At 45.4% G+C, this 16,068-nt stretch overlaps 2 protein-coding genes across 23 annotated transcripts in view; one reads left to right on the top strand and one right to left on the bottom strand.

Annotated features, from left to right (window-relative positions):
• LOC140463855 (putative uncharacterized protein MYH16) overlaps positions 1-11,184 on the top strand; it is a 290,113-nt gene extending 278,929 nt beyond the window's left edge. For all 21 annotated transcript variants that reach the window (XM_072558259.1, XM_072558260.1, XM_072558264.1 and 18 more), the window contains 5 exons: positions 491-616; positions 3,378-3,548; positions 4,707-4,907; positions 7,773-7,919; positions 10,210-11,184. In XM_072558259.1, the coding sequence (XP_072414360.1) occupies positions 491-616; positions 3,378-3,548; positions 4,707-4,907; positions 7,773-7,919; positions 10,210-10,356 (792 nt within the window). In that variant the 3' untranslated portion in view covers positions 10,357-11,184. The remainder of the gene's footprint in view (positions 1-490; positions 617-3,377; positions 3,549-4,706; positions 4,908-7,772; positions 7,920-10,209) is intronic.
• A 1,105-nt stretch (positions 11,185-12,289) lies between these two features.
• Positions 12,290-16,068, bottom strand: part of gas7b (growth arrest-specific 7b) — a 440,079-nt gene continuing 436,300 nt past the window's right edge. For both annotated transcript variants that reach the window (XM_072558282.1, XM_072558283.1), the window contains exon 14: positions 12,290-14,488. In XM_072558282.1, coding sequence (XP_072414383.1) covers positions 14,375-14,488 — 114 coding nt within the window. In that variant the 3' untranslated portion in view covers positions 12,290-14,374. The remainder of the gene's footprint in view (positions 14,489-16,068) is intronic.

Below are 16,068 nucleotides of genomic sequence, written 5' to 3' on the forward strand. Positions count from 1 at the left end.
CATAGCCAATTCACCTGACCTGCACATCTTTGGACTGTGGGAGGAAACTGGAGCACCCGGAGGAAACTCACGCAGACACGGGGAGAACGTGCAAACTCCACACAGTCAGTCGCCTGAGGCGGGAATTGAACCCGGATCTCTGGCGCTGTGAGGCAGCAGTGCTAACCACTGTGCCACCGTGCCGCCCATCTTAGGAAGGTGGGGAAGGGGTAGTACTGTTGGACCTCTTAGAGGTGACTCAGCCCCTTACCGCTATGGCAGACAGTGAGCAGAGGGGTAACTGTTGAAGCCGTCGGGCTGGGCAGGAGGGAGGGAGGGAGGACACGGGGTGAGGGGTATACAGCCACATATCCACAAAGCAGCCAGAACTTGCTGCAGCATCGTTTCCTGGGGCCGGTCCAACAGAGGAGTGTGAGGGGGAGACTGAGTCCAGGATAATCCCAGATGTTTCACACAGTCGTGACCACTTTTGACCTTTGCCCTTTCCCAGTTTCAAGGAGCAACTGTTGTCAAACGCAAGTTGGAATCTGACCTGCAGCAAATTGCAGCAGAGAATGAAGAACTGACGACCGAGTTCAGAGGAGCAGATGAGAAAGCCAAGAAGGCTGTTTCTGAGGTGAGCTATACTCTTCATCACTCCTGGCATTGAGGGGAAGGGGAAGGATTATTCCAACAACAATCATTGCTGCTTTTCTCCAGCAATGTTGGCATCATTGATAATGGGCAATATCGCTGTTGGAGAATGGCTCAGGCAATCTCGGGCCCATTTCGGCTGACTGTTCAGCCCCTCTGTCCAAATACTTCTCCATTATCCTAATTATTCCTGCATGCCTGAGCATTCATCCTTTCTGCCTCCAGCTGTGAAAGCTCTGAATGTGTAAAGGGAGTGCCCCGCGCTGTCGGAGGGTCAGCGCCGAGGGAGCGCCGCGCTGTCGGAGGGTCAGTGCCGAGGGAGCGCCGCGCTGTCGGAGGGTCAGCGCCAAGGGAGCACCGTGCTGTCTGGGTGGTGTCCCATCGCTTACTCTGTTGTCCACAATCCCCAGGAGCACTCAGTATTTCCCTGGAACCTGAGTCTAATGGGTCCTACGTATTTTGAATCCGGCTGATTTTCCGACGCAAGATCAAGGTTTCCATTACATTTAGTTTTAAATAGAGCACGTAGTAACGCGTCTACCAGCTGCTTCCGACAGTAAATTATTTGCGGATCTTTTGCGGCATTTAATACCGCCAGAAACAGCTTCCGCCAGAAACAGCTTGACTGAATGACTGACAGCCCTGAGCTACCTGCCAGTGGTTTAGTGGAGTTCTGGAAAGAGTCAGCAGGTGGCGGTATCGCTCTATGCTGCTGGGATGGAGCAGTGAGCAGGTTCCAGTGCAACATTTGGGAAATCTGTGAATTGCACTTTGCTGCTGGGCAGTATGTTTACAGCACAGACCTACGGTAACATCAGTGCAAGCTTTACTTAAACATCTGACACGCATTTTAAAAAGCACATTTTGTTTACAACTTTTAAGTAGCCAGTGGTTCTCTGAAACCTGTCCAAGTCTAAGATAAAAGTGACCACCAGTAAAGGGGCTGAGTTCTGTGGAGATCCAGAGCCCCCCCCGACCAGTCTGAGACTAGTCAGACACAGCAGCTCGAGAAGAAAGTAAACTCGGACGATTGTAGACGTACACATAGTGGGGCAAGACTAGCGGCAGCAACCTTGGGTTATGTATTTAAAGGGGTCCAATATCAGCCAGTGTGTTGTTGCCTCACGCTGGGTGGAAAAGAGCAGCTTAAGGTTGAGACTGCGTTCAGAATAGGTGTGCACCCATCCCTGAGACTGCTAACAGTGAGGGAGAGCTGGACAGTGGCGGTGGTATGATGTGGTGGCTTCGTTGGGGGAGTAAGGACTGCATTAAATTTGGGCACTGCACGAGCAGCAGCTCCAATTGCTGTCCGGTCATTCTGTCTTTGCTGCCAGATCTGAAGCTGTGCACTGTCTCTGGAGCAGCTCCTGCTCACTTTTTTTTTCTCTCTCTCTCTTTTCTCTTTCTTGTGCTCGCTCGCTCTCTCACTCATACTGTCTCTCTCGCTGTCCCCCTCTCTCTCTCACTGTCCCTCTCTCTGTCTCTCTCATTCTCTCTCGCTCTCTCTCTATCTATCTGTGTCTGTCTCTCTCTCTCTCTCTCTCTCTTGCTGTCTGTCTGTCTCTCACTCGCTCGCTCCCCCCTGCCCAGCTGAAAGCTCTCTCCAGCCCTGACTAGATCAGTAAAACCTGATCCCTGCGGCCCGCATTCCATTCCATTCCAATCCCAAGACGATGCCAGGTCAGCAAATGCTGAGGCCGTGACCCCTTGCATCCCAACACCCACCCACCTTCTATATCACACTCCTTCGGGAATTTGTGGGAATCTGAGCTAGCAGTCCCCTCGAATGGTGTGAATAGCTGCAGCTAGAGACCGGGGGGGTGGGGGGGGGGGTGCGAAATGAGAAATGCCAGCCTTGCAGACTCTGACCCTGTTTATCCCCTTCCCCCTTCTCCTCGTCCACCCCACCGATTCACCCCTTAGCATAAAACCATTACTACATGAGGTTTCAATTATATAAAAGTTACACTCACCAATAAAATCTAGAACAGGTAAGTTTTGGTGTGAGGTGTGGTGTTTGTCCACAGATATTTTTCTGAAGATGTTGTAGAAGAGTCATACCCACACTCGATGTTAACAGTATCTCCACAACTGTTTGCACACCAGCAGTTTCACCAACACTTTCTGTTTTTACTTCCAATTTCTAGCAACTGATATATTTTGCTTTTATCTCACTATCGTCGTCCCATCTCTCAATTAAAATATGCTTTTAAAATTCAGAATCCTTTTCCTTTCGGTCTAATAGGTCAATTTTGGAACAGCACACAGTTTATTTTTAAGGGGTACTGTTTGATTGACTAATTACAGACTCAGAGGATTGACTTATAACAAATTATAGAAACATAGAGATGTACAGATCCTTCATTCCAACTTGTCCATGCCGACCAGATATCCCAACCCAATCTAAGAAATGTACGTCTTCACTTGAACCAGGAGGTGGCACTTTGTTGCTGAGAAGGGTTTTAGATTAGATTAGATTCCCTACAGTGTGGAAACAGTCCATTTGGCCCAACCAGTCCACACTGACCCTTCACTGGACAGTCTGTCCAAAGTCATGAAAATGTCGTTAATGTAAATCTGTGTCAGTGTGAATGAGAGGGGAATATGGCTGAATATTTCAGGTGGGACCAGAGTTTTGACTGCGTTTCTGCTCATTCACTGATCAGTCACAAGGGGGTAGTGTTGCTCTATGTATAGCAGCCAGAGATTGTTAAAGTGACCCCTGCTGCTGTGTTCTGTTTAAGGTGGTCAGACTAGCCGAGGAGCTGCATCATGAACAGGAGCACACCCTACACCTGGAGAGGGTAAAGAAGGGCCTGGAGGCACAGATCAAGGAGCTGAACGTGAAGCTGGAAGAGGCTGAGCAGTTGGCCCTGAAGGGGGGCAAGAAAATCATTCAGAAACTGGAAGGCCGGGTGAGAACGTGGGTTTCAGGTGCGAGTTATTGCGGGGGTTAGGGCTGTCGAGTGACTGTGTGGCTCGCTGTGGCTCTCATTGGAGTTTACCCACATGGAAGGTCGGGGCTGAAGGAAGCAGCTGAACAAACCCCTGAGCTATTTTACTGGCAGCAAGGTACAGGACACCTGTATATCATCGCAATGTCAGTGCCAGGCAGAGAGTCCCCCTTAGAGTGAGAGAGGCACTGCTGAGTGCACTGCTGACTGGAGGTGTGCTCATGTACAAGAGTGACGACACTGACCCAGGCACAGTCAGGGTTTCGAATCCCTCTGTGGCTGTAAATCCAATTAAAAAAAATCTCCGACACCGAGCTTATCTCGATGATGGTGACCATGGCAACTATCACCGATGGTCAAGGGAACAAGAATTCAAGTGGGTCAGTGTGTTCTGCCCCTTCCTGGCCTGACCGGACCTGACCTCCACGTAACTCCAGACACACCAATCTTCACTCCAATCAGTACAAGAACAATTTGGGATTGGCAAAAAAAAGAGTTTCACCTTGATTGGGTCAAGACAATTAAAATAAAGTGCATATTCAGTCATGCTCTAGCTCTCATTAAAAGCAACACAAACTAATTGGGGAAGGGTTAGGCTACATTTGTAAGATTTCGCTCCTGACAGGATTGTATCAGGACAGAGTGGTCAACTTATACTGTATGGAGATAGGGGTCTTGTAGTGCAGTGATAGTGACCAGGTCCCACGTACGCCAGAGGGCTTTCATAATATGTCCAAACAGGTTTGTCAAAAAAATCAGCATTACCATTCGGAGAATTGCTTCTGAAGGGTCAAGATACCACTTCCTGCCTTTGTCTCATTCCTGTTTACATTAGAACATTGATCTCCATTTTTATTTGGAAGAACAATATTCATTTGTCACTTGATATGAGAACGGTCCTGGGGTTCAGTCAGAATGGGATGTAGACAGAAGGGGGTACTGCAGATGCTGGAGATTAGAGTGGTGCTGGAAAAGCATAGCAGGTCAGGCAGCATCCGAGGAGCAGGAAAATCGACGGTTCGGGCAAAAGCCAGAATGGGATGTAGTCTGTCATTGTGTCGTCAGTGCTGAACCCTCCAGCCCACAGCCAAGCTGCTAACCGGTGCCCCCTTGCTGTAGGTGAAAGAATTGGAAACTGAACTGGACGGGGAGCAGAAACGCCATGGCGAGACAGTGAAGAGCCTGCGGAAGAATGAGCGGCGGTTGAAGGAGCTAGTCTTCCAGGCCGAGGAGGACCAGAAGAACCAGCATCGCATGCAGGAGCTGGTTGAGAGGCTCCAGAACAAGCTGAAGGCCTACAAGAGACAGGTGGAGGAAGCGGTGAGTAGGCCTTCCCATCCCGGGGCACCTCGAGAATGGGGCGGCTCCAACAAGCTGTGCTCAGAATTAGTCGGGATATACCCAAACAGAATCCTAATTTTTATTTAGATTTGTTCACGGGTGTATGAGGGGCGAGGGCAGGGGGCTGGCATGTGATTGGCTTGACAAAGCAGTGATGAGTCTTTGCCCTTGATGAACCAGTGCAGCCCATGGAGGGTGTGGGTATGTGCACACAAGGGGATTTGAGCCAGTGAAGGAACGGCGATATTTTTCCAATTCCGTTTGGAAGGGAACTTGCAGGTGGTGGTGTTCCCATATTTCTGTTGCCTGTGTCCTTCTAGATAGAAGTGGTCATGAGTTTGGAAGGTGCTGTTTAAGGAGCCTTGTACTTCTGTGCATCTTGTAGATAGCACACACTGCTGCTTCTGAGTGTCGGTGGTGGAGGGAGTGGGTGTGGTGCCAGTCAAGCAGTCTGCATTGTCCTGGATGGTATTAAGCTGCTTCAGTGTTGTTGGGGCTGCACCCATCCAGGCAAATGGGGAATATTTCATCTCACTCCTGACTTGTCCCTTGTAGATGGTGGAGAGGCTTTGGGGAGTCAGGAGGTGAGTTACTCGGCACAGGATTCCCAGCCTCTAAACTGTTGTAGCCACTGTGTTTATGTGGCAAGTCCAGTTGAGTTTCTGGTCATTTGTAACCCCAAGGTCGACAGTGGGGGATTCAGTGATGATAACACCATTGACATTCAATGGTTGGCAGGGGAGTGGTTAGATTGCCGCTTACTGGTAATGGTTATAGCGTGACATTTCTGTGGTATGAATAGGTGGGGGAACCAGGGTAGATTAAAGGTAAAAGGCAGGAAGTTTACAGGGCATTTAAGGAGAGTCTTTCACCCAGAGGTTGGTACATATCTGGTTCTCAGTGCCTGAAATATTTAGGAAGTATTTAGGTGATCCTGTGAAACATCATGGCAAAGCAGGGTACAGGCCAAGTGCTGTGCAGTGGGGATAGAGTAGATAGATGTTTGACAATGAGCTGAAGGGTCACATGCTATGCTGTGACGCTCTGTGATTCCATGATGCGGCAACATCAGTTAGACTCTCAATGGGTCCGAATCCTCCAAGCTCCAGAATATAAAGTGTCAGTACACTTTGAACAGGCCTCATTGCTTCCAATGTGGGTGCTTTTGGGAGCTCAAAGCCTTCACAGGTTGCACTTTGACCAGTTCTGAGACTCTTGATGTTGTAAGGCCTAGCTTTCCAGGTTAAAGGAGGCCTAGTGCCTGTAAATGGTGGCCATTTTAGACCTGGCAGGAAACCATGTTCAAAATGTGTCTGCCTGTGTGTTACTGCCAAATCCCAACAAAGACACTCAAAATGTACTCCATAGGGTTTCTGTTTGATTGGTGTTACAGGGTTTCTAGCTAAATACAAAGTTGAAATGATGATGAACAAAATAAGCATCCTTTTAAACTGCTGCTGGAAGTGCACATAAAACACCACTGGAGTAATTCCCAGTTCGGACCGCCTTAGTCATCTGGTAATGATGTGGTTAGCGGTGTGATTGGGAGCCCAGTGTGAAGCATTACAGCCCCCACCTTCTGGGACCCAGTTATCAATAATGAGACAGGCTGGCTGTATTCCAATTAAACATAGGCCATGCTTCTCTGACACAGCCCAGAAAGATTGGAGACAGGCTGTAATGTTCCAGTCTCTGCAATTTTCCCATTTTAAACATCCAAAGCTGGTGGATAGGTGGAGGTAGGGGGACAGTTGGCGATAAAGAATCGGATGGCAATCCATCGGGACGGTCCTGGGCACAGTTACAGGGTGTCATTAGTGAGATGATTCTGTCGCAAGACTTGGGGGTAAAACACTGTGATACTTGATGCAGTTAAATAAAAATCTGATTATTTTCTATCAAATGGTTGTGGTTATTTTTCATGTTACGCAGCTCCTAGCTCAACAAGTATTTATTAATAAGTGGATAGAGAGAAGTGGATTAACAGCCTCATGGGGTTGCTGTAGCTACTGTATTTATGTTGTCTGTAACGGAGCAGGAAAATATTTTCCTACTGTTATGGGCAGCACGGTGCTCAGTGATTAGCACTGATGCCTCTCAGCACCAGGGACCTGGGTTCAATTCCTGTCTCGGGCAACTGTCTGTGTGCAGTTTGTACATTCTCCCCATGTCTGCGTGGGTTTCCTTCGGGTGCTTCGGTTTCCTCCCACAGTCCAAAGATGTGCAGGTTAGGTGAATTGGTCATGCTAAATTGCCCGTAGTGTTAGGTGTAGGGGTATGGGTCTGGGTGGGTTGCTGTTCAGAGGGTCGGTGTGGACTTGTTGGGCTGAAGGGCCTATTTCCACACTGTAGGGAATCTAATCTAATCTAACCATTATGGTCTGTATTCCATGTTGATTTGTTCCTTGGCATTTACTGGTTGACTGTGATGAAGAAATCTTTGCGCATTGGAGATCAGAGAGATTCCAAATGATCTTTCAAGTTCCTGTCAGATGGAGGGAGGAACCCAAAGGGTGTACTTGATGTTTGATAAATTTAGTAATTTAGAAACGGTGGGGGAGGGTGGTGGTGATTTTGCAGTGTGTTAATTTTGACTGTGTTGAGTGTCGTACCTGGTTAACCCTGACCCCCCTGGGATTGGACATCTGTGGTAAGCCGTACTGCGATCCAGGAGGGAGAGCACTGGGAGACTATGTGGCATCAGGCTTCACTGCCATTTCCATGGAAGAATGAGGTCACAGCCCACTGCGATGGAGAGGTGAGGGTCAGCTGTGCAGAGACTCCCATTCCTGGCCTCCCTTCACCATCTCTCGCTCGCTCTCTCTCCCCCTCTCTGCCCGACAGGAAGAGCAAGCCAACATGAATCTGGCAAAGTACCGAAAGACGGTTCATGAGTTGGACGACGCAGAGGAGCGGGCTGACATTGCCGAGGCGGCACTGACCAAAATACGGACCAAGAACCGGGCCAGCTTTGGCAAAGGCTACTCCTCGGTAAGTGTTGCCACTACCTTGTTTCATCCTTTGCTACAGTGAATGGTCTGTGTGTTTGATTGGGGGTGGAAGAAGGGTTTTCCTGGAACTCAGCGCTTGCTGTCCTCCTCCATTCAAATCAGCAGAACCTCCCACTGCAAAATGACCTTCCCCACACTGGAGGAAAGGCGTGCATTTATATAGCACCTGTCCTAACCTGGCTCAGCTGTTTATTAGTTGCTAGTGTGACCAATAGCACAGTCACAAGTCTTAATTCCTGGTGCCTCTGCAAAGGTCTCCCAGCAGCAAGTGAGGTAATCCTTAGAGGCTGGATTGTCTGCACAACTCTGGAGAATTTGCCTGTCACAAGGGCCATGAGCAAGGTTCCTATCAATGGTACTTTTTCTGCTGCTTTGCATCAGTTTACACTGGAGGAATCCTGTAGATAATGTTAAAATGTTCCCTGATTTTGAATATTAGTGTTCCTACAAGTCTTAATGCAGTGAGGCTGATATGTACCCAAGCCACCTGTCAGGGAAATCTGAATTGAAGAGTTGGTTGCCAAATGATAATTGAATCACATCTTAATGTGCAGCTAATCTGAGATTTGATGAGAGCAGACAGATGTCTGGATCAAATGCTTCTGAGATATCTCGCAGAGTGGCTATTATCCACTGAATTACAAATCAATGTGTCATTGGGGACCCACTGTCTACTGCAAGATTCAACAATGTTCTCCCAGTTAATGGTGCTGTGTTTTGACAGTGTGAGGTGTCTGTTCCAAGACAGCACTATAATGTTCACAATCAGAAAGATGCCAAAACTGTCACAGAGACAAGGGCCAAGCTCATGCTACTTCTGCAGTGTGTTGATTGAAAAGCTACATGATTTTCAGGCAAGGAGGATTCCTGATGTAGTACACAACCCTCTGCACAGCAGCAGTAAACAAGGTAGCACTCTTATATTAGGCCCACACTCTGTAGCAGTACTGTGAATGCACTCAGAATTCAGCACTTGGATCCAATCTAGTCTAGCAGAAGGCTGCCTGGCATTTAGGCCCAAGATGCCCAGTCTTCAGGTAGTCACGGACAGGACATATCCTGATGCACGTCTTTCAGGAAGTCTCGGGAATCCTGACACACAACTAACCGCTAATTGCCCGATAAATGTAAAATTATGGCAACCACTCGGCTTTCAAAACCCTCAAAGTCTCTGAATATTGGAAGGTTGTGATGGACACATTTTTGTAATTGGTCAGAAACTGTCACAGGGACTAAAATCTGCTCTAGCTTCTGATGTAAATGGAATTCTTGAAGAGCTTATGCCCGAGATATCAACTCTCTTGCTCCTCTGATGCTGCCTGACCTGCTGTGCTTTTCCAGCACCACACTGTTAGACTCTGAGCAGCTATGATCATATTGAATGGCAAGGCAGGCTCCAGGCCCAATGGGGAGTCCTTTTTGTATTTTTTTGTGCACAGTCCTGTTGAGGAAATGGCAGCATGGCATTAACTGCTTCACCAGGTTGCCCTGAGTTTGGAATGTGAGAAGTTATTCGGTCACACTCAGGCCTCAAAGAACAAAAAGAAAATTATACAGCACAGGAACAGGCCCTTCAGCCCTCCAAGCCTGCGCTAATCCAGATCCTCTATCTAAACCTGTTGCCTATTTTCCAAGGATCTGCTCCCTGCCTATTCATGTATCTGTCCTAGATTTATCTTAAATGATGCTACCTCCATGCAGAGGGTGGTTGGTGCCTGGAACACGTTGCCAGCAGAGATGGTAAAGAACTTTCCATGTGTATTTCCCTTAAACTTTCCCCTCTCACCTTGAACTCATGACCCCTAGTAATTGAGTCTCCCATTCTGGGGAAAAAGCTTCTTGCTATCCACTCTTCAATACTTCTCATGATTTTGTAGACCTTAGTCAGGTTCCCCCCCCCCCACCCCTCAACCTCCATCTTTATAATTTAAAGTAATCCTAATCTACTCGACCTCTCTTCATAGCTAGTGTCCTCCATACAAGGCAACATCCTGGTGAACCTCCTCTGCACCCTCTTCAAAGCATCCACATCCTTCTGGTAACGTGGTGACCGGTATTCCAAATGTGGCCGAACCAAAGTCCTCTACAATTGTAATGTGACCTGCCAACTCTTGTACTCATACCCTGTCCAATGAAGAAAAGCATGCCTGAGACATTGAGAGACTCGATTATTTCCATAAATCCAGAGAGCACGACACAGACACACACACCAAAACACATGGATGGTGTCACCAAAGTAATTTTCTGACTTTATCTGCTTTATCCTCCAGGGTTACAATTCCCCTTTTACCACCTTAGTCAGATCGCCGAGCTCCACTGGCTCAGAGGGACGAGGTGAGAAACTTTTGAACGATGAGGAGTCCACCTCTCTCATTCCGACCTACCTTAACTCTCTGAAGAAGCTGATTGTGGACTGACTCGCAGGAGAAAAGGCCCCATTTCACACCCAGACTTTTCCTGGGAAATACCCCACATGGGGGAAGAAAGGCAGCCATCACTGACCACTGGAGAAACTGCCCACAAACTGACGTGAACACCTTGCTGCATGTGACGCCTTTCCGTTGTTAACTGGACATCCAGACTGGTAGGAGCATCAAATAAACCCATCTTACCAAGTGACGTTTCATCAAAGCTGTTTAGAAAATGTAATTTCCACATGTAATTGCTTTTGTTCAATGAGATGAAATGCACCATGGCTTTGTGTTTTGATTGGGAGCAGTGGGTCAGGATACTGTTGACACTGTATTGCATGATACCAACAGATCAGGTGTTCCTCCTTATCTGCTGATCACTGATGAACTAACTTCGAGTTTACTTGGTCAGTCAGATTGGCTAATAGTAGACTGCCATTCAACCTGATCAGCTCTTCTAAGTTCCAGTTGTGGTTTGCCATGTTTTGACTCCATCTTTCAGAGATTAATTGAAAGTGATTGAAGAATCTACCTGGGAGCCTAACAAAGTGCCGATTTGTATTTCAAAGCCACACTGTCATAAAAATGTTGAAATTTTAAACAATTGCATTCCTATATGTCTGAGAACTGCATTGTATTTATATTTTATATATATATGGTGGACTGCTTGGTTGAACCTAAGTACAGCTTTAAATTGGCCTATAATTGTGGATGGAATTCTCCGCAGCGAGTCCTTATTTTACTCTATCCTATACCTTTTGTATAATCAATGGTGATTGTGAATATATTATTGTGCCTTTTAAAATATAATAAACCAATGTAATCTTCTTAGAACGGAATTATTTTTTGAGGAAGGGAGCAGCAGCTGTTTGTGAAGTAGTCGTTAGGGCTGTGCATGATCATGTATCTCTGAACGTTAAGTGACTGGTTAGTGTCTTGGTTAACAAGATCGTGATGTTTGGGGTACATACCGAAAGGCATAGAAGGGAAAATATCCTCACCTTCTGCCAGTGGGTGTTTGTGGAAATTAGGAGCCTGAAGTCTAGATTGTGACCTATGATTTTGTGAAAACGTTGTCATGAAATAGGCAGTAACTCTCGGGAATCATTGAGGCGAAACACAGAGCTCAGTGATTGAATTATGGGCTCCCTTTTAGATTCCAGCTGAGTTTTGAGGGAGTTGAACTCTCAATCTCTTGATATTATTAAGATGGAGAGGTTTAAGAGGAGGTTGGGACTTCTTTCACTGGATCATAGGAAGTTGAGATAGGACCTTTTATAGAGGTTTACAAAATCATGAGGGGTATAGATAAGATGGATGCTAGATGTCTTTTTCACTAGGCATATTTTTAAGGTGAGAGGGGAACCTTTTTTAAAGCACAGGGTCGTTGGTGTGTGGATTGAACTTTCAGAGGAAGTGGTGGATGCAGGCACAGTTACAATGAATAGGAAGTGTTTGGAGTGACGTGGGTCAAGTGCAGACAGGTGGGACTAGTTGAGTTTGAGAGTGTGGTTGGATGCTGCATGACTGACTTCATAACAGTGAGCCACAGTTGGCAGTGTGGGTGTCAACCCTGGTCGTGCTTGCTCTTAGTTGTACAGCAAAGCTCTACCAAAGTTCCATGGTTTCTCTGGATAAATGCAACGCAATGTCTAGTTATAACTTGTACCAACAAGAAGAATAAAGGTCCGAGCAATCTTCAAAAGTTCAGTATCAATAAGTTGCACCGCTGATTGAGATGCACTTTTGTCAATAAGATGGAGGAACACACACTGGTTTTGTAAAATGGCATTGCAGACCTATAAACAAGCCTTTCCCATTAGCAGCTGTGATCTGCATAGCTGAGAACATTTAGCTGAGAAATATGAATTGTGCGTAACAAGACCCAGAGGTATTTAAAGCAGACATTGCAAGCATCTACGGCAACACACTTGAGGGCAATGTTTCAACAAGATGTCATTTATTATATGGAAAATGTTCAGGTTTTAGCAGCGATAGCCTTTCAATGAAAAAAAGTTGCTTTTATAATGTGAATGTTTTAATATCAATTTAACTAGATAGAACATGTATCACAACTTGCACAATATTCAAAGCAACATACAGTGTTAAATAGGAACCATTATATTGCTGTAAATACAGCTTGGTCAAATTCATTTTGGGGTACTTTCACATGAAAACATCTTGGATTATAAACTTAATCTTTAGTGATTGCTGGTTTATGGAAAACTATGAAACCCCTGTTATACAGTACATCATAGAATTTCAATTAAGTAGAGAATCTGTGCCATTGTAAAAATGCCACTGATTTATGAAACCCAGTGGGCAAGCTATGCAAGTAGCAATTTTGCTTAAAGTTGTAAATGTTAATACCACCCCCCAATATACATTGATTGACAAAATGTGCCTAAGTAATTTTCCTGTTTACTGTTAATTAGGTGTTTTAATTTTAAACTGTGTTTGCATTATTTAAAGAAAAGCTTGGAATAGCAGTAGTGCTGGGTCCTCATAAGCTAACAAACAATTATGGGCACAAAATCATATTCTCATTGGACAAGGGCAACTCAACTGTCTACAAGCCCGCAAATTTAACTGGTTGGCATTAACAAGTTTGGAAGCATCGCAACATAACATTTTCATCTAGAAATCTGCTCTATCCTTTGGAAGCCATAGTACACCTTTGTTGGTGTGATCCACATTTCTAAAAAGGATAAATGAACATTTCTGTGGCTGAAACTCTTCTGTCAACATATCCCTTCTCAGAAGGTTCAGGCAAAGGGTGAGTGAGCCACCAGATAACAGACAAAATTAAAACTATGCTAAACAAAAAGATTACAGCAAAACCTGCCTCAGAACATTAGTTAGTGCATATTACTTATTTGAGATTTGGTCACCCAAGGAACCGATCAAGTCTGACTGGAAGGTTGTAGAAAAGAAGTGAACAGAGGATAAATGAGACCCCATGGTGTTACCTCCCAGCAGTAGGTTGTACACATTTCTCAAGTGTAAGGTGAAGTGAATTGAAGAGTGTGATAAACTATCTAAAAAGGACCAATCACCATGGTAACAAACTTCAACCAAGACAAAAGAGAATGAGTGCTCTTTCTGCAGAAGATTAATTTGAACCTTCAATAGTTGACCTGTCAAAGTCCTGCCATTGTAAATTCAATTTGGACCATTTCCCTCAGCCAGATTCCCTGTAGAAATTGACTTCAACATGAGAGAGATCTGGAACTGGAAGGCCTGACTTTAACTCCCTCAAAACAGTTAAGACCTCGGGCATAGAATTCCAATCTCTTGGAACATTTCTGATTTGTTCTCATTTTCACAATTTTAAGGAGCAATAAATAGTTCATGATGCATTGCACACCAAACTTTATAGCCTTTCATTAAAATCTACTGAATATCAATTTTAGTTATTGCAAACCTCCCTGCGTCCTTTGTACCCAGGTTAGTCTGTGATCCCGCTCAATTGTGATCAGTAACTAAGAATGTTATCTGGCTAACTTGTATGGGGAGGTGAAATTTGGGGAAAGTAGAAGATTGGAACTCTAACCAAAGCTAAACTGGTTTTCACGTGAAAGCTCCCACTTTGATCAAAGGACAACCACATTGCACTATTTGTTGGAATGTAAGGAAGGAGTGGGGGAGGGGTGTGGAGAAAGAGGGGAAGGTGAAATCACCGACAGCAAAGAACTCTTGTATATATACATGCTTAGCATGCAAGAGAAAGCTTTTCCACCATTGCTGGTGAATAGGCAGTTTGATAACAAGAAAACTCCTATTAGCACAGAAAAAAAAAACAAACTGCTTATTAAAGTTGACACAGATGGCTAAATATTTAAACTTTTTTTTTGTTCCATGAACACAAAAGGCACTGGGTTATGAGCTTGTACTTGTAACTTCCATTGCACGTCGTATCCTCGACTCAATCCATTCATTTGAAGACCAGCAAAATCTAACTGCTCAGTCAATGCCTGTGAGGGGGGGGGGAAATATAACTATAGCCCTCCTATGGGCTTGCTCTCTATAATTCCATGTCCACAGGCCGGATATGGCCTGTCTTGTGCTCTTTTACCCATGATTCTCTGTCACGGTTGGGGTCAACCTTCTGAAGTAGCTTGTCCACTGGTTCAATGGTCTAGAAATGAAGAGAGAAACAAAAACAATATGAAACAGTATGCTAGACTCTAAAATGACTATCATTTGAACCTTTACATGCTGAAAAGAGTTGGTACGTGAACTCTACTCGCGCCACGTGTTGCTAGACCAGAGTGTTTCCTGCAGCTTTTGATTTTGTTTCTAATTCTGGCACCTGCAATATTTAGATTCTGTATTGAGGAATCTTTTATGACTTTTAATTGAACTGCTTAAAATACAAGATGCATCATCCAGGTCTACCTTGACCTTTGTTGTTCCCCTGCAATGTAGTCAAGAGGAAGAGTTGAAGAAAGAACAATCGAAAACAAAAATAAACCTATGGCAAGCTTGGCTTTGAACAATGAAGAAATTGAGATTGAAGTAGGTAAAGGGTTCTATTGCTCTGCAACCAGAAGAATAGGAGTCACATGTGCCAGATGGTTTTGAAGAAGTAAGGAAGCAAGGCTGGTTGTCCAGCTGTGTATTTGGTGGATAATATACAATAGATAAAATCTTGTGACGTAGTGAGTCGTGTGCTGGAGGTTCTAATACAGTGATATGACACCCACAGAATCTGCCAAACAATCTACAAATCCTTCCAAACACCTCCCATTGACCTGACCTCAGTCATCGACATCCTGGGGTTACCACTGACGAGAAACTGAACTGGATTTAATATAAATGAAATGTAACTAGGAATCTTGCAGCAAGGACCTCACCTCCTGACTCCCCAAAGCTTGACCACCCATCTTCCAGGTACAAGTCAGGAGTATGTTGGAATATTCCCCACTTTCCTCAATGGGTGCAGCTCCAACAACACAAGAAGCTTGACACCATCCAGAACAAAGCTGCCCACCATATCCACAAACAGTCACTCCCTCCACCACCAGACCTCAGTAGCAACAGTGTGTACTACCTGCAAGATGCACTGTAGAAACTCACCAAGACTCCTTAGACAACATCTTCCAATCCAATGACCACTATCACCTAGGAGGACAAGTACAGCAGATACATGGGGACAGTGGTTAGTACTGCTCACAGCGCCAGAGATCCAGGTTCAATTCTCACCTCAGGTGACTGACTGTGTGGGGTTTGCACATTCTCCCAGTGTCTGCATGGGTTTCCTCTGGGTGCTCTGGTTTCCTCCCACAGTCCAAAAATATGCAGGTTAGGTGAAGGGGTAAATGTAGGGGAATGGATCTGGGTGGGTTGTGCTTTGGCAGGTCAGTGTGGACTTGTTGGACCGAAGGGCCTGTTTCCACATTAAGTAATCTAATCTAAAACCACCACATACAAATTCCCCTCCAAGCTACACACTATCCTGACTTGGAAATATATCACTGTTCCTTCAGTGATACTGGGTCAAAATCCCAGAATGTTCTTTCTAACAGTACTGTAGGTCTACCTACACCAAACGGATTACAGTAATTCAAGAAGGCAGTTCACCACCATCTTCAGGGGTAATTAGCGTGGGCAATATATGCTGGCACAGCCAATAATACCCATGTCCCATGAATGAATAATTCAGTCATGACCTGTGGCACTAGACTGCATTACACGTGTAACTAGCACACTGCCACA

The sequence above is a fragment of the Chiloscyllium punctatum genome, chromosome 39 (assembly GCF_047496795.1).
Source record: "Chiloscyllium punctatum isolate Juve2018m chromosome 39, sChiPun1.3, whole genome shotgun sequence".
Taxonomy (NCBI): Eukaryota; Metazoa; Chordata; class Chondrichthyes; order Orectolobiformes; family Hemiscylliidae; genus Chiloscyllium; species Chiloscyllium punctatum.